Source organism: Sander lucioperca, chromosome 9, assembly GCF_008315115.2.
Source record: "Sander lucioperca isolate FBNREF2018 chromosome 9, SLUC_FBN_1.2, whole genome shotgun sequence".
Lineage (NCBI taxonomy): Eukaryota > Metazoa > Chordata > Actinopteri > Perciformes > Percidae > Sander > Sander lucioperca.
The window spans coordinates 1,310,021-1,334,180 of NC_050181.1; the positions used below are offsets into that span (position 1 = coordinate 1,310,021).

Here is a 24,160-nt window from a genome sequence, read left to right on the forward strand (position 1 = left end):
ATTGAAAAATCAATAAAAACATTTGTCAAAAAAAAAAAAAAAAAAAAAAAATAGGATCCGGAACTATTTTCTTACGATTATTCCGAAACCACATGAATGCAGCACAAATGCCCTATCTCACAATGTTAACGAAAGTGAAAAATAATGTGTGTATCACACATGATTCGGATCCGCTCCAAAAAGTAATGGGTTCTTCCTTGGCCCATGCTACACCCTTCTATCAAAGTTTCGTAGTTTTTCAGTAAACAAACCAACAAATGGACAAACCGAGCCGAAAACATAACCTCTTTGGCGGAGGTAATACCAGTATCATAATCTTGAGGCAAAAAAAAATTTGGGAAATTTTTGAAAAATAGGTTTGTCTTTGCATGGTTAGCCTGATAGTGTTGGTATTCCAAATGTAAATGTAATGCACATGTACAGTAAGTGTGACCAAGTGTGACAATGTATTTTACAGTTGTTTGTTCTTCATCCATTGCTGTTTAACAAAGACTATACTAACAATACACAAGACTGGACTGGAACTAATAGACTGGAAAAGAATAGACTGGACTAGAGTAGAGCAGAATAGACAAATCTATGACTTACCTTGTAGTATAGCTGGTGATCCACAGGTGAAGGAACATTGTTTGCCAAAGGTGGTTCCCCAGGGGCAACTGAATATGGCGTGGTAGACATGAGACTGATCTGGCAGGCCGCAATCTACAGGCTGGCAGCTAACTACGTGATCCCACGAACCATGGAAACACTCCAAATGTGTTTCTCTCTTGAATGAATGAATGAAAGAAAGAAAGAATGAAAGAAACAAAGCAAGAAAGACACTGTAATAATAGTGAGAGACCGCCTGTCTTTTGAAACATCTTACTAATTATATACAATATCACTAAAAGTGTCAATCAAATTTTCTTTGTAGTTTACTATTAAAAATGTAACCACAAAATAACTCAACAAAAAGTAAAACTGATCCAAAGAATTGCATATGATATGGAGGCAGGACCTTAACACTGAATCTAATTAGGTATGGGGAGGTCCTTGCTGATTCTCATTACAATATTCAAGCCTTTGCATCAACCTTTTGTTGATTTGTGCCCTATTTCACATCTTTTAGAGGTTATACCTTTACGTATATGATTCCTAACATTCTGTCTGAATTCTGTAGACAATTCATTGGGCTTTTCCTTTGACATTCAATTCAATTCAATTCAATTCAATTTTATTTATAGTATCAAATCATAACAAGAGTTATCTCAAGACACTTTACAGATAGAGTAGGTCTAGACCACACTCTATAATTTACAAAGCCCCAACAATTCCAATAGTTCCCCCAAGAGCAAGCATTAGCAGTGGCTATTGCGACAGTGGCGAGGAAAAACTCCCTTTTAGGAAGAAACCTCGGCAGACCCAGACTCTTGGTGGGCGGTGTCTGACGGTTGGGGTTATGACATTCAGTGACATCTGTTAAACTGAGACATTAAATCTGTTTGGTTTCCCTCATCATTCATCCATAGTGTAATTAAGTTACCCCAGGTTTTGGAAGCAAATGAGGATGCAACCACACATTTTGAGTGAGTAAAAGAATACAAATAGTGGAACATATTATTGTAGGACTACTCTAGAATTTGAAACACTGAAAGCCCTACTGTTTGTCTGTCAATGTCTTTCTCCTGAGACCTTGGTGTTGTCCCTCTTACATCTCTGTTAAATGTCAACACCCACCCAACTATTTCTTGCATAATATACTTTTGTATATGGATAACCAGGCAATAACTTAACATTGAAAGTACATTGTAAAATGGTATTTCAACAGTGCAACACATGATGCAATATTCAGTGTACCTGGTGGGGAAGGGTTCCCCTGCTGTTGAGGACAGTGATACTGAAACCACGGTGACACTGAACAGAGCAGTGAGAGGACTCCCCTCCTCCTGTACACCTATAGAGACACACTGATATATAGATAGTTCTTTTGTTTGTTGTTTCAGCTCGCTGATTGTTAAGTGTTTGATTCCAGAGGGCCTACCTGACAGAGGCGTGCTCTAACTGGGGAGGACTGCAGCTGTTCATTTGACACGGCTGCCGCAAACAGCTATTTCCAGCAAGGAGGGAGGATGGGAGAGGGAGAAGTAGAAGGAGAAGGATGAGAGGCAGGGAGAGACAGAGCAAGCAACTAGCAGGCCTAAACAATCACTATTTCTGGGAAATCAAATTCTATCAAATTAAAGGAAAACTCCAAGGTTTTGGGAGGCTGTCAATTAAAAAATGCCAAGAATGAACATTCATTGTTCATACATGTTTGCGTTTAAAAAAAAAAACACTGCAAATGATCTTTTTCCGATTGAGATTGTGCTTCTTTCCTACTAAAGTGTACGCTACGTTAAAGGGGAACTCCACCGATTTCACACATCAAAATGTATTAAGCCTTTTGTCGGTCTAAAAGGAGCTGCGTAACGTTTGATAAATGCTTTTACTCAAATGATGTCAGTTGAGGAAAAAATAATGTGTGGATTAAAAAAGACGACATCGCCGGTTCTGCTGCATCAACTTTCATCCTTGTTTTTTAAACTGTCCATCTTGAGTCCGACAATTGTATACAGTAGGAGTGCAATGCTAAATCGGTGGAGTACTTTTTTTTAAGTTTCAGAATGGATTCTAAAATTACTATTCTAAAAAAAGGTACCAGTGAACAGTTCCGTTTTTATTTTCACATAACCAATGTGTCAAACTTCCAAACACTTGACATATTGCTTTTATAATATTTATTTTATATATTGCTTTATGTTTTTAACTTTCATTAAAATTAAAATGTTTTCCATTCAATATCTGTGTATAATAATATTATGAGATGTGTTCAAATGGTCCCTTTTTTAAGCACTGTATGAAACCGTTACGGGCATGTCGTGCGTGTGAAAGCATGCGTGTGTGTGTGTGTTAAGTAGGTAGTTGTGGGAGAGCCCACCCTCTGATGCGCACCCGGTCAGGGCGAAGGTGCTGAAGTGGCAGGAGGTCCTCAGGGCCACACTCCCCACTGCCACAAAGGGGGAGGAGAAGAGGAGAATAACAGAGGCCGTGATGAAGAAGGGTCGAGAGAGGTCATGGGTCACATTCACCACCAACGGGTTCCGATGGCAGGAGAGGTCATATGTGCCTAGGTAGATAAAAGGGTTTCAAGTTGTCCTTTAGCTTCTAACCTTTGTTTATACTTTGATGTCCATTCCGTGGTTTGTCTTTATCATACAGCATTATCATACTCTAAAAACAATCAAATACATAGAAATCGATACAAAAAGTACCTAGTGAGTGGTTCTTGCCAGTAGTATCAGACAGAAGGATGGTGGCTGTCCTCTGACACTGCTCTCCAGACCACGACCCATCTGAAGCCAGGTACACCATCACAGAGGCGGCCACTCCAGGATGGACAAATCCCACCTGGATCAATAATAAAAGCAGCAATAATTTCAAAGAAACAAAACCAAAAAAGATATAGATGGTGATGCTATGAAATAACATTACTGAAAAAGTCCTAACTGAAACTAAAAGTCCTACTGTGAGAATAGTATGTTGGTCATTGTTGATTCATACGTGCACCCATCGATGTGGGGTTAAAGTGGTAGTTAAAATGTCTTCATTCTTGCATTACACTTCTAGCTTGTGATCAAATTGTCGAACAGTAAATAGAGAAAACTATGGTAGCCGCAGGAACGGTTTGATTCCTGGCCCAGCTTGGTTGTGCTTTGCAATCAACACGATGGTTAATCGATTGGAACTTAGGGTTCTTGCTGCTTGTACTTGTCGATGTACTAGCGACTTCTTCTGGTTGCCAGTCGCCTGCACAGTGAGCGGTGGAACTGGGAGGATTGTGTAAAGCTCTTGTGAAGCTCCCAGTGGCAGGTGAAAAGCGTTGGATAATGCCATTTGTCATGGTAGTAGCACATGTCATGTCCTCGCCAGAAGTTAGAAGTGACAAGAATTGGGCATTACAAATTAGGAATTCCACACAAATAAAAAAAGATTAAAAAAGAAGCCTAATGTAGATCTGTCTTAGTGACCACAGGAAGAGCAGAAGTGGGTTATGTAGCACGTCCTAACCAGTGCACATGCCTGTGCATTATGCTGCAGGGCAGGTACGTAATTGCGTTACGACTAAAAATCCAATGTAACTGCCATAATTCCAAGTTGACACTGGTCTCTGTGTTTCAACTTTTCACAGCCACCTGTTTAGCTTACAGACTGTAAGTGTTTCACACTCAAAAAAATGGATTTTGGAGTATCACTTTTAGATAATGATGAAGGGCTTCCAAAGATAGAAGTAGAACTGTTGAATGAGACGGACGCCTTTCAGAGAGCTGGCAGAAATGGATATGATAGGATGGCTGAGGAATGCTTTTCAGATAAAGTGAGATTTAATATGTAAGACGAGGGAGGCCTTTTAGAGATAGAAAGAGCACTTAACGGAAAAAGATGTGTTTCAGGGAGAGCTGGCAGTTATGGGTGTTATCATGAGGCTTTTGAGACGGTGAAAGAGTCTATAGGGAGAAGGCGGCCTTCCAGAGAGGTTGCAGAGATGTGCCTGATAAAGAGGGTGTCCATAAAGGCAGCAGGGGATGGAAAGATGAGTCATTCAACAAAGAAGTGGAAATGATGACAGAGAAATAAAAATGAATGAATATGTGCAAGGAAGGAAAGAGGCAGACTCATGACTGCAAAGGACCAAAAATCTAGAGAATGACGGATAATGTTTTGAAGCTATCACTCAAATCAACAGCTAGCCTACGCTTAGTCTGGACCTGCAAGGTTGATTGTTGAAAGAGTCAATAATACAAAATGACTAAATATGAGAACCAGACACAGGTCTGGAATGGAAAGTCAGGTCCAAATACAGTACACTACACAAACCAGGACATCTGAAGCACAAGTGAATATTGGTGCTGCAAAGATAAGCAGGGCAAATAGGCATTTGAATCATCTTAGCAGCAGCAGCTATTGTAATTCTCTGCCAACATCAATTGTCATTCATTCTAAACGTTACTTTTAATTCACAAATAAACAATTAGTTAATGATACGTAATGCTGGCGAATCATTTTGAGTGACTAGAACATCATAGGTAATTCAGTTATTTGTTGCTCTGCATTTTTGGGGCCGTCATAAATTAAAATTTATGTATTTATAATGATCTTTTTACTACAAAATTACTATTATTCCTTCAGATGCCAGTATTTTAATAACTCATGAACCTTTTAAGCATTTAATTATGAATGATGAGTTAATTATATAACACTTAATCTTCCCCTATTAGTCAACTGATAATGGTCATTATTGAAAGATTTTGATGATTAGTATGCAGTCGGTAAAAAAAAAAAAATCACAAAATGCACAAAAGTAAATAAAGAATAAGTAGAGGGTTAGTCATGATTTGGTAATCATCTACAGATCATTAGTACCCATAATTCACAGTTGTCCTGAAAAATGAGTAATTAAAGTACAAAAAAATGCAATGATAGAACTTGAGGAATGTGTGCGTGTGTGGAGGTTTAAAGCAGCAGACTGTGTAAAAAGTATTGGAAAGTGATGGGAGCTGTTGAAGACAGAGAAGCCACCCACAGCCATTCAGTGGTGGGGAAAACAGATAAGTAACAGTAAGTGCAAACACACACACACACACACACACACACACACACACACACACACACACACACACACACACACACGTACCTTCAGCCAAAATGAATGTTCCAGGTCATTATTTGTGTCGGACTGGGCTGTGCAAGGGAACCAGGCGTCTGTGGGCAGTTTCTCGCTCGCCTCCAGGTGCTGGTACCTGCAGAGCTTCACACAGAACAAGAGAAATACACAATGCCTATTATATAATAAATAAATATAGATAATCTTGTTTTGCTTCCATAATATTAAATGTAATTTTAACTGATCTTGTTTTACTGTCCAAAAGGTAGCCTGTCCTTATCGGACCTTTTAATGTGACAAGTACTTCATGTAGGGCTGTCACAATATCAGATTTTCACTACACGATTATCGTGGCCAAAATAATAACGATATTATTGCAATATCTATAGAACATTTGAAAAACAACAACAATACTATCAGAATTCATCTTTAACTTTGTTAAGCAAAGGACAATCTACACATTCATTACACTCACACTATTCCTCTTATTATTCCGGTTGCTGCCCAAACAGCACAGATCTACTGATACTAGGATGGGGTCAATGTCATGTTATTTCACTGCGCGTGGCCTCTAAGATCATCACTTTTAGGCACATATGCCTAGTCAGAAACACAGCCTCTGATTCGTCCACAGACTTGACTTAATGCATCATGGGATATATCTTGCCCTCCGTAAGGCTTCAGCTAACGGTTAGCTACTACATCAACAACTCCTTTCAATACGGACAAATGGATAAATAACCACTAAAGACATTCATTGTTGGATTTATTAGTTTTATAAAGTCTCCAAAAAGCACTGCTGTTCCATGCTGGATTACAAAGCCTCTGACAGGAATATGATCGCAGTGGAGCCCTTGTTGGAAAGCTACGGTAGTAGATAGGCAATTTAAAGCCTTCTGGAGATGTTCTTAAAATAGTAAATAAAGTACTTCGATGTCGTATACGACATCTCCGATAGTGAAAAGGTAACCTGAACCGGATGACCTGATAAACAAAAAAATCCAATGTGTGAGGCGTTGAGGGAGGGAGACAAAGCGAGAACAGCAGTTGTTTACATGATTTTAATGTGTATTTGTAACATGATATTAATATTATATTTTTAAATACCACGCTTATTGTCAATACAATATATACATATACAGCATACTGTGAAACCTCTAATGTTTTTCCCATTAGACCTTGTTATGGTGGAACGATGGAAGGTTCATAAAATCTGAATTGCAGGTCTTATTTCATAATTTCTATTGGACTATTATGTGCCTTGAGAAGAGCCCAAATTCTCTTCTGATAGTGAAGCATTTGATGCAGGCCATGCTGACTTTATTCATGACACTTTGATTTGTTTTGTTTATTCCACCTTTCCTCATACGGATACTGTAGCATTTAAAAGTCCTGGGAGGTTTGCCAGTTCTGACATGCTGGAACCAGTGTGTCTGACACCAACAATCCTCCCTTGATAAAAGTGGCTTAAATCATGTTGTTTTTGTCCAGCTGAGAAGAACACATTTCTAAAACTGTGACATCATTTGGAAGCGATGATGGATCTAAAGGGTTTTGTGTGATTGCAGAAATGTTAGGGGAGATGTCAGTGCTGGAATATGATTGACGTATTTTGTTCTTAAATAGTAAAAAGAATGAGGGAGCTGTTCAAAGTATTCAAAGTTGCTGTGCTGTCATACAAAGTTTTGCCAAAATGTCCCCCAAAGTTGTTTGCCAAGCCCTTCCTTTTCAGGCCTGTCCTTCAGTCGCTGCTTAGCTTCAGAAATAATTTTAGATTCTTTTTTTTTTTACATGTATTTGTCTTGAATGTGCAAGAACAAGGCTCTTCTCATTCAGAATGTTAGAATATGATGCAAAGGGGAAGTGAGAGGCAGGAGAGCAATAGAGAGATAGAAAGAATATGAGTTAGAAAAAGAGTGCAAAGGTTAGAGAGAGAGAGAGAGAGAGAGAGAGAGAGAGAGAGAGAGAGAGAGAGAGAGAGAGAGACACTGAGGGCCTATCTTGCACCCGACGCAGCGCGGCACAAAGCCCAACGCAAGTGTCTTTTCTATTTTAGTTTAAATAGCAAATGCACCTGTGCCCATCTTTGCGCCCATGGGCGTGCTGGTCTTACAGGGAGGTGTGTTCAAGTGAATTCTTGGCGTATTGCTATCTTGAGGCAGCGGGAAGTGATTGCGGTATTGACCAACAAAAACCTGGTCTAAAGTCAATAAAGCAGCATTTCATTGTTATTTTAACCTGCGCCATGCACTTCACGCCGTGCGCTTAGATCGTTAAAATAGGGCCCTAAAAGTTAGCTAAGGGATATGCTCTGCAGATTTCAAGAGCTCACTTGACACTGCACTTCCTTGGGTGCTCAGCAACAATACACCCGCCATGTGTGAAATTGGTCAGATGAACGGGTGTCGAGAAAATTGAAGGGCAGACAGACTTTTAGTTAGATATCGTCATGGACAAATAAGTGCACCATTACCGATGTAAAGTAACTTGCTGTGTTGGTAGAAAATAAAGTAAGAACTTTTCAATGGTCCATCTCCTTCATGTTCTGGATATTACCCTCTATGAGGATTTAGCTGGTTGGTCAAGATTTGCTGTCGGCCGCGAGCAGGAGCGTTAACCCTTGTGTTGTCTTCCCTTCAACCTTGAAAAAAACACTTTTTTTTCTGACGCCTTTTTTTCTTCTACACATTTTCAGCGCTTTATTCCTATATTTCTTCCAATATTTTCTGATATAAAACAAAAATTTAAAGCGGGCCAATGTGACCCGAAGTCAACACAAGGATTAATAAATTGGGCCAGACTGTGGCCAAAAGTTCAAGCCTACTGTCCTACCCTGACCAAAATAGTACAGAGATGAATACATCTTTCAAGTTGTTTAGAAATGCAGCCAGCTGCTGCTAACATTGTTGCCCCAGAGTTGAGGATTTCCACAGTGGCATCCACGGGGAGTTTATTGTCATCTGGAAGTCTTTTATGTGCCCTGTGGTTCATACTTCATACCTTGGTAAGTGATGGCTCCCCAGTGGCAGCATGGGCGGGACAGTGGTTGGGGTCCTGGTGAGAAGCAGTGGCGATGGATGCCCACTGGTCTGTGTAGCCCAAAGGTGTGAAGTAACCACAGTCTTGAACGCTGGAGCCCCGCTCAAACTCCTCACACACGCCGTCTCCGTCAAAAACATAACACTGACTAGGTTCACCTTGAGAGATGGAGAGGAGAATGAGACAGGAGGATTTATGAAAGGATATTTAGCCTGGTTTCCTAATCTGGCAGGGTATACACTCATCCCCCACTGTTCGACTCCCATCCAAATCCATTTGTCAGTGAACCAAATCTGAGCAAATCTAGTTTGTATTTTCATTGGCCACTTTTAATGTTAGTCACATCAACTCAACCATATCTGACTCTCTGTGCTGTCAACAGACTGTAAATTATGGTAAAAAAAAATGAACGTTGACTTCAATCAATTGTTGAAGATCACAATAATTTTGTAAGGTTAATAGGCAGTAAGAGAACCTAATATGTGGCTTGGCCAGTTAGTTTAATCCCAAAGGCACCTCAATGGGCCATGGGTATCTATAAGTCACCAAGTAACAACAAAAAAACTGTCAGAGCAATGATCAGTAGTTCTTCGAAGTCTAGTACAAAACAGATACAGACAAGAAGGTATTAGCAAACTAGTATTGTGTCTGCTAATACATTTAACATTTAGTTTTTTTTATCAACTCCACTTTCATCAGCTCTCAAACATGTAATAACATTAAGCCAGGTGAAAATAACACAAAGTCAATAAATTCCTAAAAAGGGTCTGTGCGCTGGGCGCGTAGTTCAAAAGGGTTGTACTTTGTGTCTTAATTAATTCATAGGTGTGTTTTGGGCGTAACATGCAATAAACTAATCAGAGTGTCATCTCCCATTCCTTTTAAAAGCCAGGCGCGTTTGTACCTTGGCGCATTGCTATTACGATGGCGGATTTGCACCGTAATATTTTTATTTGTAATCTTTTGCATGTGTGTGTGCTGCTGCGGGTCCCTGTGTGTGTGTGTGACAAGCATAGTGTGCACGTGCTGTGCATAAGCCTAGGCGCATTTTACTAATTTGCTGTTAAAATAACAATGAAATGCTGCTTTATTGACTTTAGACCAGGTTTTTGTTGGTCAATGGCGCGATCACTTCCCGCTGCCTTAAGATAGCAATACGCCAAGAATTCACCTGAACACACCTCCCTGTAAGACCAGCACGCCCATGGGCGCAAAGATGGGCACAGGTGCATTTGCTATTTAAATGACGTGGGTATTTTGTCATCACTGGACTATGGAAGCCCTGAAAGGCAAGGTGGAAAAACAATTGCAGGTATTGTTGGCCAAAACCTAAGTTTATCTCCTACTAGGAGATACTATATCCTATTTAAGAGCTACTATCTCCTACTTAAGAGACAGTGTCTCCTACGTAAGAGATGTCATCTCCACGTTATTATGGAACCCACGCAACTTTGAGGCAAGGCCCATAGCATTCACACACTACCAGTGGCCAGGCATCCATGCTTACGCTAGGTAACATAACCCAATTTTTTCAGGTCCTATCCCCTGACCAATTAGCTATCCTAACCTTAACCACTGGAGGTCAATGCCTAACCCCAACCAGTTACGTGGGATCCATAATAACGTGTCATCTCCTAATAAGGAGATAGTTTCTCCTACTTAGGAGATAATTTCTTAAAGTTAACTCCTAATTAGGAGATATTATCTCTCTCTATGAAATAAACTTTTGTTTTTGCTGTTTTAAGAGTGAGAAAGCCATGCAGAATGATGCGCTTAGTGCAAGATACAAAGGGAATTGAACGTACAGCCAAAGGTAAAACAAAAGGAATGAACTTTCACGTACTTTCGGCTTTATTTTGTTTGACATTATCTAGCAGCAAGATTCTTAGTCTGATTCTTGAGTGAAGTGCCATTAAAATGCCCTAAGGTGCTGATTTTGGTAAAAGGTAAAAAGAAAAATGTTAATGGAATGTGCTTCTCCTTAACCAGCACATCCTGTAGTTTTTCTGAGGAATTGTAGACTTTAGTAGCCTAAGGAGGTAATTGATGATATTTGAATTATAGCAGGAGAAAAACAAACGCTATTGAACTTAACCCATAACACAGTTGCACGTAAGCTATGAGCAATGAATATATGTGCAATAAAGTAAGGTTACTGACATAATGTGCGACAGCCGTGTATCACAAAAAGAGTGGACAGCATGAGCTGAACAGCTTGTAATGTGGCAGCTATTTATAAAAAGGACGGGGAAAAATCAAGACACTTCAGAAGTTTGGCCTCATTAACGTCTGGACAGCTGCAGAAGTTAGACAAAGCTGTGTCAGAGAGTCAGTGCTTCACAATTGGCTTCAATTAGTTCCTGATAGAAGGCAAATTATGCCTAGACAATTCAATGACTATTTTCACCCTGAGTTCATTTGGCAATACTATTCTAAGTGAACACACCAAACACCCCACTCCTGCTTTGAAAGCACCTGTGAAAATAATTATCTATTTTTTAAATTCCAAGTCTGTGTATTTATCAAGGCTCACAAAAAAGAGGACGGCTTGACAATCTTTGACTTAACTATTAAGACCATCTGTTTTTTATTCAAGATCTGCATGCTGTAATCATATTGTGCAATTTAACCTTTATTTAATCAGGCAGTTACAAAATAAATCATAGAATCTATAAAAATAAAACTTATTTAACAACTTGTCCATGGCTTGTCTGTGACGAGATCACTATAAAAGTAGTTGGTGTGATTACTGCAGAACTTTAGTAAACTCTATAAACACAACAAAGCAAGAGCAAAACAATTTGGCATAGAGTTAACTGGGTCAAGCAAATGTGGCAAGAAAACCCAAACAAATATTCTGTCTATGACTAAGAAGTATAACTGAATAACTGATTTTAAGTGTTGCAATTTGTAAAAACCTGTTTTTGCCAAATTGTTTTCCTTCCTAGTCATGATGTATTTTATTGTAAAACGAGATGTAATAGCTTCAGTCACGACATGGCTAGCCCTGGCGGGAGAGGGGTGGGGGGTCTCTGCTTGTTTCCCCCTGACAAATAAATTGACTGGATGATGGAAATGTTAGCCATGTAACAGGCTCTCGTAACACAAAAGCATTACACAACACATGAATAACTACCATCCAACTGCTAGTGGAAATAATACATGGCCTAAAAAGGAAGCAACTAACATACTGTCTATATCTCAGCTCACCTGTCACATCTTCTTAGCGATATTATGAAATATTTATGAAATCGTCAAAAAGTTGGTTATTAGAAAAGCCATACTTATTCGAATTAGCTTCTGATGACCGAGGAGCATTTGGGGCCAACATTCCATTGCACAGAGGGGGATTTTTAAGGCTGTGGAGGACCGCCACATACCACAGTAACAGTAGAGCTAATTTCTCGTGTCATTGTGGCTAATGCCTGCTCTCAAGTCTTTCAAGAGAAACAGAGACACTTGGAGACACATCAGACATGACAGGCCTGCGATTTGAATGAGGTTATTAGGAGAGGTGTCACTATATAAGCAATATTCAGTGTGTGCCAGAGAATAATGTAAGTGTGTGTAACCAAGTATACATGAGTGAACAGCTAATTACCACCACCAAGGGAGGTTAGGTTTTCGATGACGGAAAAACTTCTCGCCCAATTTCCATGAAACTTGGTGGACGAGTGTAGCATGGGCCAAGGAATACCCATAATTTCCCCAAATATTGGAGCGGATCCAAATCACGGGATGGATACATAAATGATTTTTTCACTTTTGTTAAAGGACAATTCCGGCGCAAAATGAACCTAGGGGTTAATAACACATGGGTACAGAGTCGACCGTCCTCTGGGATATGTTTTCATGTAGTCATGACCAGTAGCACGACGAACGCCGTGCTTGAGCTATGTTACTGGTTACTAGTTACACGGCATTCGTCGTTCGACTGGTCATGACTGTTTTCCCAAGATAGCACCTGCCTGTATACCAAACGGTACTGTTTTTATAATCTATCTTTGTAATAAAGTGTCTGTACACTTACAAAGTTCTCAATGCTTCGGTTTACATGTAGGGACCCTCATTATGCTACCGTGGAAGTGTGGTGCTATTTTGAGCCTTGTATAGAAATTGCGATTTCTTTTTACTTATTATAAGCTACGGTTTGCGCTAAAACTGGTCACATTCGATTAGCATGAAAACATATCACAGAGAACGGTCGACTCGGTACCCATGTGTTATTAACCCCTAGGTTAATTTTGCGCCGGAATTGTCCTTTAACATTGCGAGATATGGCATGCCCTTGACGGAGGTCTGCGCTCTCCAAGTGCCCCTGTAGTTATGACAATTAAACTATGCATGATGTTCGTGTTCTCGGTGCTCTCTGTCTGGCTTTACTTTAACATATTGCACTTTTTGTATGTCAAGGTCAAAAAACACATGTTTGACTGAGGCAGTCTTCGACCTTCTGCTTACAATGGAGTGTTTTGGGTAAACTCCCCACTATGTTGTGTTGTGAAGCTTCTGTTGTGGCCTGTGTGCACGCTTCAGACTAGTGCAGACACAAAGTATCGTTGTCCTGTGGTGGAATCACAGAATATGGGGGCACTGTGGCTTCTTTGTTTGTCTTTTGCCATGTTATGCATATTTTTGGTACATTTTACTGCCTTTTTAACCACCTGGCCCAGGGTTGAAAGAGCAACATTTGGCCTTGGTCTCATAGGTGAAAACTTGCAAAGAATTTACACCAGGATGGTCTGTAGATCAGTACATGGCAGTGATTCTGACATGGAGTGAAAAACGTAGACCTAGAACAAAAACATAACATGAAATAGAACTTGTGGGTCAGACTTTAAGAGCCTCAACAGGTGAATCTGTTTTCAGTAACATCTTGAACACTCACCAAGATGTTTTCTGGCAGCCACATGACTCACTGCACCACAAATCAACTCTTTCTTAATGTGTCATGTCGTACCATAAATCTTTGTTTGTTAATTCTAAGAACAAATCATGCATTCTTGCCCAAACCTCACCAAACCACAGCTGCTTTTTCCTAATTCTAAGCTTCTTGTCAAGAAAAAAGACTAGAAATAATTACCCCCTCCCCCCCTGAATGATTTGATTCTGGCGGTCAGAACTACAAGGTGGCCTCCAATCACTTACTATAACTATGGGGTCAACAAGAAGCAAAAGAACCAAGGATTCACAGCTGGTTATGATCTCTCTCACTGGGGGAGATCTGGCTGACTGTTGCAGATTTGATCATGAAAAACGTGTTACTTTCGATAAAACATATCAAACTAAACAAAAAATGGCAACAGTGTCTCAAACACGACTGTCAGCTAATTTTCGCAAGTGTCTGATCCAAAACCACAACATGATCTTTGATACACTTCATTTATCAATATTCCCAAGCCTGTATACATTGCTTGAAATCTTATAAAGGCCAAGACTTATTTAATAAAGAAGCATGCCTGACATGTTTTGAGACTGAACAGTTACTGCTGAAAAGTGTTTTTCTGGTGTTTTTCTGCCAGCCTAATGTCAAAATAATTCAGATTTCTAAACAAGACTTGTGATTTAGAAAAGCAAAAACTTACTTTTTACCCTTCGGCTCATCTGTTTTCTCTTATGTTGCGGTGATGCTACATGAATGGTTTGTGGAATCAGTTCAAGCCAGAAGCTTTTATGTGTTGTAAATTAAATTTGATTGGCTTGATTTTTTTTCTTTTCTTATTAGTGCTGCATGCATAAATGAAAGATTTCTGCTCTTTTACACTAAACGTTTACAGTATATGGTGTTCATGTTTCCTATGTAAGAGAGGGCAGAGATGGTGGGTTTGATGTATGACAATAAAAACAAATGTGTTGCTCAACATGCTTTTGGTTTTACATTGTGTGTGTGTGTGTGTGTGTGTGTGTGTGTGTGTGTGTGTGTGTGTGTGTGTGTGTGTGAAGATAGACCAAGAGACGTGTTTCTTTCTGCAGTGGAGTGAATGGGACTCACTCACCATTACATTTGAAGCCCATCTCCATGTGGCATTTCTTAGAGCAGCCATCGCCATCCAACAGATTACTGTCGTCACACTCTTCTGTCCTACAGAGAGAGAACCATCATCATCATCACCTTCATTTCCTATGCCATCTACATTTTCAACGTGTAATTAGTCATGTTTAAATATCCACTAAAGTGCACAGACCCCTGTATGAGGCCATCTCCACAGTAGGACTGCCCATGTGTGTAGAGGAGAGGTGAGGAGGGGTCGCTGAGGAGACCGTCTGCTTCCACTTGGATTGTGTACTGGTACTTGTCTCCCTGCCTTACAGAGCTGGAGAGGAGAAATGATTTTGTGATTGCTTCAAATTGTAAAGAAGAAATAATAATAATTGGCAGAATAAAAGTATTAAATAGAAGTCCAAACTTTGTTATGTTCTTCTGAGGAGTAGTAAGCAGGTTTTTACTGCTCTGTGGTAAAACTGATCATATAATCTTTACAGGCTTGTTGATTGATACCAATGACTCATTCAATACTTGACAAAATAAGAAAGAATTACTGTATTGTGGTTATTGGTGTCAGTATAATGCATAATGACTTAATTCTCTTGCATCATTGCTTACTTTGTGCCATGTAGAGAGGAAACATTGTGTTTGCAGTATGTCCCCCCAACAAATCAATTCTGCATTAATCGTGATGGATTCTGCAAACAATGGCTCATGGGATCACCGCAACAAAACTGGAACTTAGTTGCTTCTATCGATAACCTTGCAGTATCCCATGACCTTAAAGCCCTACAGCAGGAAGTGTGTGTAATGATACCTTGGCTCCAGTGTCGGGACTATTGATCTGTTTTGGTGGGCTGTGTCTATAAAAAGAGCCTCCTCCTTGTTTTCCAAGCATAGATCTACTGTGCGAAAGTTAACTAGGAGAACACAGATCTCTCACTACTGTCCAGTTTCTGCAGACTCTACAAATTTCCTTCATTAATTATGAATTAGAGAAGGAAATGGAAGAATTTAAAAAAACTCCCTCCTTCCCTATATATATCTACTGAATCCTTATTTGGATATATCCTCCACCGTTCTGCCACAGCTCTCTCCCTCTCTGCCCTCATTGGGCTCTCAATGACAAATTTGGCGAGGTTTAAATAATCTTTTTTCCTCTCTCTTGTTGCACTCTGCACGTCTTCACTACATGCCTAATTCCCTCTTAAACTACTAAACAGTATTAACAAAAATTCTTAAGCAATTTAGTTTTGTTAGAATGGGGGGGGGGGGGGGGGGGTGCATTTCTGTAACTTTCTGAAACTAACAATCTGACATTCACACCCACTTCATGCTGTGTTTGGCTGGATGTGCGACGGTGAAAAGAAGCCAGGGTTTCTAGCTACATTTTTTTCATTCTTTATACAAATATTTGTGGGCCTTTTCATGTGAACAAGCGAGTTCAACACTATGAATGTCTTTCAGGAGAGACTGTTTAAAAATGTGCACCATTATCCCAACATTTAAACAATATTGCATCTCCCCACTCCCTATGATGGCTGTCTGTTCCCCATTCAGATGTATCCTGTAAGAATGATCGTTGCCTTTGCTGTTGGGGTTAGGAATAAAATTAGGTTCAGGTAAGGTTAGGTTCAGGTAAGGTAAGGTAAGGTAAGGGGAAACATATCAACAGGGACAGACTTCGACGCAGGTGTTTCACCCCGCCTCCAGTGTGGCGGTTCCAAACTATAAAATGTTTTTATTTCCAACAGGTTAGGGTTAGGACAACATAATTAACTAGTTCTGATCGTTTGTTTGCTCAGCTTTTGTGTTGTTTTATTTATACAACAAACTTCATTATTAGAGACAGAATACCTGATAAAGTCAAAACATTTTAAAGTGTTTTGTTTAATTGAACAGTTCTTCTAGTCCTCTTTACCCATCTTTCCCTCTCTGCGTCAGCCTGTGCCGGTGCAGGTGGCATGGCGCGGGTTCCGGAGGAAACAGCTAAGGATCACATCCAAGCAGTCACTTGTGCTCATGGCCTCGACTGCTAACATTTTGTTTATATTCTAAAAAAGATATGCCTCTGCTTACGTTTCCTAACCTCTGATGTGCTGTTCTCCTTACCTCTCCTCCAGTATCTTTCACTTTTGTGTCCCTCAACAATTATCTATATCTTTTCCAATTTCCTTTGTCTCACCCCCTCTCTTCTTTTTCATCCTCTTTCTATTATCCCGCCCTCCCTTTCTCCCTCTCCCTTCTTTTTCAAACTCATTGCTCTCAAACACTCTCTTCTCCTTACATCAACCCCTCTCTGCCCTCCTCAGTCCCACATAACTCAATTCCCACTGGTTCTTACATCTTTTTGCACTTAGACACAGCTTGTGTAACATACAAGACGTGCTCCCTGAAAAATAAACTGTTTTTGAAGCCGTGTCCACCTAACATCCACCCTGCTCTGTAAAATAGCAACAGCTTCTCAGAAACCCACAATGTTCTGCAATCATATGACACAACTGTCATATCCTGGCAGCTATTTGGTAAGATAAAGAAGGCTTATGGCTTTAAATTTGGATTCTGGTAAACATTTCGACATGCCACAATATGAGACAGGACAGTGTACAATGTTATTCAACTTAGCCCCGAAACCTTCTCGTGCTTTTGATTGAGTATATGCTTGTTGAAACAGATTTGGATCAGTGGCCACAGCTCAGCATCCCCATGTTGGAAACATTTGCCTTCTGAGCTTTTCAAACAGAACCAGACACTTTTGAGTGACAGATAACTTTGGATTAGCAGATCTAAGGACACAGTCACAGAGGTATGCTGTGGAACTTAAACTCCCCATGTCGGCCTTAAATAACTCTTTTTACCCTCAGTCTTATTTTCCTCTGTGGCTGCTGATGTCTGACAAGGCAGTATGTGTGTGTCTACATGTGTTTGTGTGTGTGTACCCAGTTTTAGTAGTTGGCACAGCCTCCATGTTATAAATATTCATCTACACCTGAGAGAAAACCAGACTCGGGAACTTGCCTCAGGGGCAATCCAGGGTATTTTAGGGTGGTTTGGACAGAACACACCTTTCAATTCCCATTACATATTGTGGTTACCTCTACCTGTTTGGGTCTTATTCTCAAGCTGGGGTCACTATTATAATGTGTGTAGTGTACTAGAGGGCTGAGAGTAAATCAAAGAAATTAGCTTTTATTACAAAATAACACTGAAAACATGACCGTCAGGGGATCTTTACTAAAACTTAACTGAAGTAAAAGAAAGTAAATGAAAGACAAAACTACAAACACAACATTCAGCATCTACCTGTCAGTGAATGTCTGCTGGGTCTGAGGTGAGGGGGATTTGCTGGTGAAGGGCGGCTGCCGCTGAATCCTGTACAGCAGAGGTTGGCAGCCGGTGCACAGAGGGCTGCCTGGGCCTGAGGACAACATGGCAGCGTCAATCTCCATCTTCTCATCGAAGGTGCAGAGTTTTATGGCGGTGATGGCAGCGTTGTGGGTGTCGAGGCGCAAGGTCAGGGGCATGTCGCAGAAGACGTGCTGGGGTCCGAGGTTCATGCTTTTCCCCGTGTCTGTTATCAGCTCGATGTCGGCTATGGCTGGGTTGTCTGTGACAAGGAAATACAGACAGATATGTTAGCTGTTTTCTGTCACTTTGAACTTCACTGTCCAGCTGTGTTTTACACTGAACAGAGTAAGGGTTATATCTGGAGACCAGAATTTTACACATATTCATGTATTCCTGTACAATGGTACATGACAACTGGTTTTCTAGCATTTCTCATGAGCAACTTCCTTGAAATCATTCTGATTAGCACAGTTACCCCTCACATTTATAAAGAGACTAAGAGAATGACCTCCCACACAGCACTGTAAAAGCGAGTGCAGTTTGAAGCATTCAGCTAAAGAAGACACTTCCAGATTTTCCTCCACCGAAGAAAACACGTTCTTCGGCTAAAAAAGCTTTCGGAAATTAGAGAGATAAGAGCAGAGTCAACATTGATCTGGCGTTTTTGAGATGGAGAGCCCTATGAGCTGCTAAAGGGCTCCAACATGACTCTGAGCTGGCTTTTCTTCTTGCGAAGGGAGGGGGGAGGTGTGGCCGACGCGCCTGTCTGTTTTGGCCTTAGATGCTGGTGCTCAAGTGCAATGTCTAGTGGTTCTTAAAGTCTTATATAGAACCTTTAAAGGTTTAGGACTTTGTATGAGTCCCAAGGATCATATTTGCTATAAGCAACATCCAATAACAATGCTTAAAATTCTTAAACCTCTTTTTTTACGCCACGTGCTGTGTTTACGTTGCTTAATAACCCTCATCGTTTCCAGTCTCCCAGGGTTTCACAGCAACCAACACTTATTTTTGCATTTCCCAACCGCACACTGCTTTTTCACAGTCATGCTGCTCTTTCTAAGGCCCATAGCATTTAGGGGCAGCTGTAGCTCAGTCTGTAGGGGACTTGGCTTTCGAACAGGAGGATTGTCGGTCCAAGTCCCCGTACGGACCATGTATGGAGAGGTGCCAGTTTGCCTCCTGGGCACTGCCGAGGTACCCTTTAGCATGGACCAAACCCCCCAAACTGTTCCAGGGGTGCTATACAATGGTTGACCCTGCGATTCACTTTGCGTAAGTTACACTTACTTAAAGAGATGTAGGTGACCCAGAGGGTAAGTGCGTGTGGAACCATAGGGTGGAGGAACCTTAGTGTGAGGGTGCAGCCCTCCGTGTCGGGACATGGCGAGGTCACATTAGTGTCATAAAGGCTGAGCTCAGGACTCCAGGCCTGGAGGCTGGGATCACAGGGCTGCTCCACATCAGGGGGGCCTGGGGTTCAATGACATCACACAGACACACACAATGGTTTTCATGTATTGCAAAGGGCTCTCAATGACTTCATCCATTCAATAACCCCAAAAGCTGGGAACATACCATGTATAGCCCAATCATAATCCTGATTCAGCCATGAAAATGAAAATAGAAAACCATTGACAGTGGATAGATCAGACCAGTCAGGGCACTTGACTGACATGTCTCTCATTCATTCAGACATCTATCTTAACTTGCACTAATTTGTGTCTAGATCCTCATTTTGTTGGCACGTATGTGATCTTCCTTTTCTTGCTTATACATATTTTATTAGCATTGTTGGAGGGAGGCTAAGACCTAAGATTTCCATTCCTTCCCTGTAATTGCTGTGCAAATGATAAATTAAAACCTTGAACCTTGAAGATGAAGCCTTTTCGAACCTAATCGGTTGAACATACTGGACTTGTCTTTGCTTACTGGCTAAACCTGCCGCACAAGTCTGGGAAGAATATGTGAGTAACATCCTCTCCCATTTTAATAACTGTTCTCTCGAGTGGAGCTGCTCTTTGCCCAGCAGTAAGGGACTGTAGTTGCACTGTAAAGGCTAAGGCATGAGTCTGAATAACTGTGTTACTGGCAAAACATAACCATTTTTAACAGGGCACGAGTCCCTTTCACTGAATAAAGATTCAGGAAAAGGATTTTCCTGGGGGGGGGGGGATCTCCATTTTCTATTAACACACACATACACAGCAGTACATAGGCTGTGTGTGTTGCAGTCTAACATTAACCTGTGTATTAGATTTGGTGGACAGTGACTCTTGGATAACTCTGAATTGCCAACTATTTGCTCTTTCATTTATCTCATATCGCATGGCTGGTATTACTCTGAACTATTTAAGGCACTGAAAACGTATTTTCTCTATCAGTTCATTACTATAAAGGAAGGGATCCTACATGAATACACAACCTTCAACCAAAATTAGGACCATTTTGGTAATTTCAACTGAGACATTTCTGTATTTTATTTGTGTCAGTGCTCTTCTCGCTGGTATGAAGTAACGAGGCTCAGTTGGAAAAAAAAATGATGACATGTATTTCTGTGTGCCTAACAAAATGTAGCAATATTTGAATATGATGAAAGTTGGAGAATGTTTTCCTCATGTTGCCAGAGAGATGTCACTGCCAATCAAATCTGATCAAACACACCCCCACAGTCCTGATGAAGCAGATTAGTTGAGTTTTTAGTCTTAATAAATAATACTCCCAGTAAGGATAGGTTAACTTATTTCTGTGGTGTCCTGCCTTGTCCTCAACATGTCTTGTCCACTTCTGTGTAGTAGTGGCCAATTTATCACATTAATCAGTATTACTTTTAACAGCTAACAGCAAACTCGTTCTCATTAGCAACAAGAAAGAGAGAGCAGAATTTTCCAGTTGAGAAAAAAAGCTTCATGCCCTCTTACTTAAAATATGGCCAACGCAGCCGTAACCACCATGACACCAGGCAAAATTAGTTTTTAATTGTTACATTGTTACAACGGAATCCCATTATGGTAGTTTTATTATCAGCTGTGTCTCAGAAAGCCAAATAAAATCAGGATGTTAATGAGGTGTTACATATTTCACACCCACTGTGAAAAAAAGACAAAGAACGCCAGGTAAATGATGTCCAGATTTGCCCAAATAGGCATAAACGTGAACCAGAACTGTAGCTTTAATATTTCCAGTGGATGATCAAGTATATGGATAATTGTTTGCATCCCTGTTCCCTGGCTGTTTTGACGCATACCATACGGCGATGTTGGATTTCCATTCCCCTGTACAGGTATTGACATTGTCATGCCTTTCATCTACTCTCTGCAAAATGCAGTACATTGAACAACAGGATGCACCTACTTTAAATTTTCTGATTTTGAATTATAAACCACTTTAAAGGCAGGGTTAGTAATGTTGAAAAGCTAGCAAGATTTGAAAGTAGCATCTCCTCGGGGCTCGGTCTAACCCCTCCCCCTGCCCTTGGGGCTCTGAGCCACACACAGACGCGCAAGAGCTCCGCTGCGTCGCTGCTTCAGAGCAGAGAAAGGACCGCAATTTTACTTCATGTCTCATTCACCGGTAAGCAAACAGATAATATTATCATACCAAATATTTTAAACAAACGTGACTTCTGTTAGAAATGTGGTGACGACACGCATTGAGCTCAGGCTCGTACACAGGAGGGGTAGAGTATGCGCAGCAGGTCAAGGAGGCATTTCATTGGTTCGCGAGACCGAGAGACACTGATTGGTGGGCATTTTTACAGGATTAAAGCAGCTACAGATGACGGATCTTTTTCGCTCCTTTTTTTAGAGCCCTTAAGTTATTTATTGCTGTCGGGGTGTAAAGACCTTTTCAAACAATATATGATTTTTTTTTTTTATATTGGAAATAGTTACCAACCCTGCCTTTAATGCTTTAATGCAGCACAAAAACGAATCTAATCCTTCTCAACATGAGCGCCAGCTTCTGAAACAGGCCGAGTTGTGCCTTAAAACTCAAACCAGTCAAGACTGTGGCACAGACAACATTTTGAAGGACAATTTTGCAAAACAAAAACAGTGTTTTGCCATTAAACTTTTAAATGTGTTTTGTGTTGCCAGCCATGATATCCGCATTGAATTTGTCTAACTTCCCCTTTCACTTTCCCTGCTGAAGCCAATATTGCCCATCTGCATTGGCTGACAAAGTGACCCCGCACAGCATCTGTCTTTAGAAGTGGGAAAGTGAAAAGGGAGCCAGGGAAGCCAGCAGACTGGCTGTCTCCTCAGCTGTGTGCATACCACTGTTTAGAGTAAGACTGTAATTGACTCTTTATCATCATTATGATCCCCGCAGCGAAAGAGAGGGAGCCGTAATCCCCCCTGTTCCTCCTCGCCGCTTGTTTTCAAAGCATAAATTCCAGCAGAGGATTTCCACATATTTGGGTAGAGTTTCCACGGAAGAGAAGGAAAGTGTTATTGTGTTTGTAAGGTATTTCGTTCTTTCTTTCTGTATATCTCTTTCTCTCTCTTTGCTTTCTTGTGTTCTTTGATTCTTTCCCCTCACCCTATATGTCATGGCAAAGGAAACCAGGCTGCTGTAGAAATTATGATTGGAATAACAAGGGCCATGTGCTTACATGAAGAATTATGTTTCAAAGTACAGTGCTACAAGATACACTTTTTTGGTGCTTTTTTTGTTTATGACTGAGGTTTAGTGTTTGAACAGCACCCAAACATTACCCAGAGTAGACGGTTTGCCTAATAATCCTTGTTCTCGCTTTGGCTAAAATAAGACAGAGACAGAGAGAGGTCTGTAGCTGAGTGCAATTATCATTTAATGATTTTCTGCTTTTTCCTCTTCCAGGAGCCATTAGCCTTGCACGCACCTGAAATTTACAGGGAAGAGACGTGTGTGTGTGTGTGTGTGTGTGTGTGTGTGTGTGTGTGTGTGTGTGTGTGTGTGTGTGTGTGTGTGTGTGTGTGTGGTTTGCAGGGGAGGGGGTAGATCTGCTCTGTGGAAACAAGAGACATAAGTAGAACTCAAGGACACAAACTCAAACCTGAAACCGCCACATTCCTCACTGTCAATAATTGTTGACAGAAGGGTTTATCGGACGAAGAACTTAACTTAGTCAGATTTTAGGATGAAAGATGAGCAATCATTTACCACTACCGGGTTTCAACTTGGGCATTATTTATTTGAATGAATTCCAGTAGTTGAAAAAAAATCTATGTCTATCAAGTAATTCATCACTAACAAACGATAATTGAGTCGCAGCTTTACATACAGCTCCAACAATCTCTTACACTGGTTTGAGGAAGGATTGTATTAAGAAGAAGTATATCCTGAAAAACTATTCTAGATTTTGTTGGTGCATTTAAAAAGAAAATAATCATCCTTGTTTTAGACACATATGCACAAACACACACACACAGTGATTTTTGACTGACCAACTGCCTCCTCGGGTGTCCAGTAGCCTGACGTGTCACAGATGCGAGGTGAGGTAGCCTCGGAGGCGTACTGGTGGAAAACACCGTCTTTCTCACAGTCTCCACAGTTGATACCAGACACATGGATGGAGGAGCTGGGACAAAAGGAAACAGAGTTGCTGATTACTGATATCACACTTTGTCTTTTGCTTGTCCCAACAAGGCAAATATATTTCTAAGTAGGGCTGTTCTGAATATTTCAAAGCTTCGAAGCTTCATTCATAATGTTGACATTTGAATTCTGAATCAACATTGGAATGCTGCCCACCTTTTTTTTTTGCATGTCTATTTATTGTTTGATCCCAGTTGTTCTGCACAGTTGCAGATAAAGATTAGGCTACATTAATATTATTAGTATTATACTATTTGTAGAATTAGATTCCAGTGATGGCTGCGTAGGATTGTTTCCGACTTGTGTGATCCAAACATTTCCAATAACGCCAGAGCGTTTTTTTTTCTGTTGTAGCATAATGTTGCTATGAGTCGTTTATCATTTCATCATTATTTTATGCCCATATTGGATTATCCTGCAGGCATGTATTTAGGTTGATGAAAATAATGAATTATATTCTTTAAAGAAAATGTATTTAAAAAAAAAAATACTAACATTTAATCTAATGAACCACTTTATCCAAATTG

At 40.5% G+C, this 24,160-nt stretch overlaps 2 protein-coding genes across 2 annotated transcripts in view; one reads left to right on the forward strand and one right to left on the reverse strand.

Annotated features, from left to right (window-relative positions):
- astn1 (astrotactin 1) overlaps nucleotides 1-24,160 on the forward strand; it is a 522,070-nt gene that overhangs the window by 461,948 nt on the left and 35,962 nt on the right. The window lies entirely within an intron of this gene.
- Nucleotides 1-24,160, reverse strand: part of pappa2 (pappalysin 2) — a 92,213-nt gene that overhangs the window by 35,462 nt on the left and 32,591 nt on the right. Inside the window, exons 9-20 of the mRNA XM_031287689.2 lie at nucleotides 23,483-23,616; nucleotides 19,344-19,526; nucleotides 18,009-18,312; nucleotides 14,905-15,033; nucleotides 14,716-14,801; nucleotides 8,681-8,877; nucleotides 5,711-5,824; nucleotides 3,291-3,426; nucleotides 2,971-3,145; nucleotides 2,021-2,086; nucleotides 1,837-1,933; nucleotides 589-766 (exon numbers count right to left, since the gene is read on the reverse strand). Coding sequence (XP_031143549.1) covers nucleotides 589-766; nucleotides 1,837-1,933; nucleotides 2,021-2,086; nucleotides 2,971-3,145; nucleotides 3,291-3,426; nucleotides 5,711-5,824; nucleotides 8,681-8,877; nucleotides 14,716-14,801; nucleotides 14,905-15,033; nucleotides 18,009-18,312; nucleotides 19,344-19,526; nucleotides 23,483-23,616 — 1,799 coding nt within the window. The remainder of the gene's footprint in view (nucleotides 1-588; nucleotides 767-1,836; nucleotides 1,934-2,020; nucleotides 2,087-2,970; nucleotides 3,146-3,290; nucleotides 3,427-5,710; nucleotides 5,825-8,680; nucleotides 8,878-14,715; nucleotides 14,802-14,904; nucleotides 15,034-18,008; nucleotides 18,313-19,343; nucleotides 19,527-23,482; nucleotides 23,617-24,160) is intronic.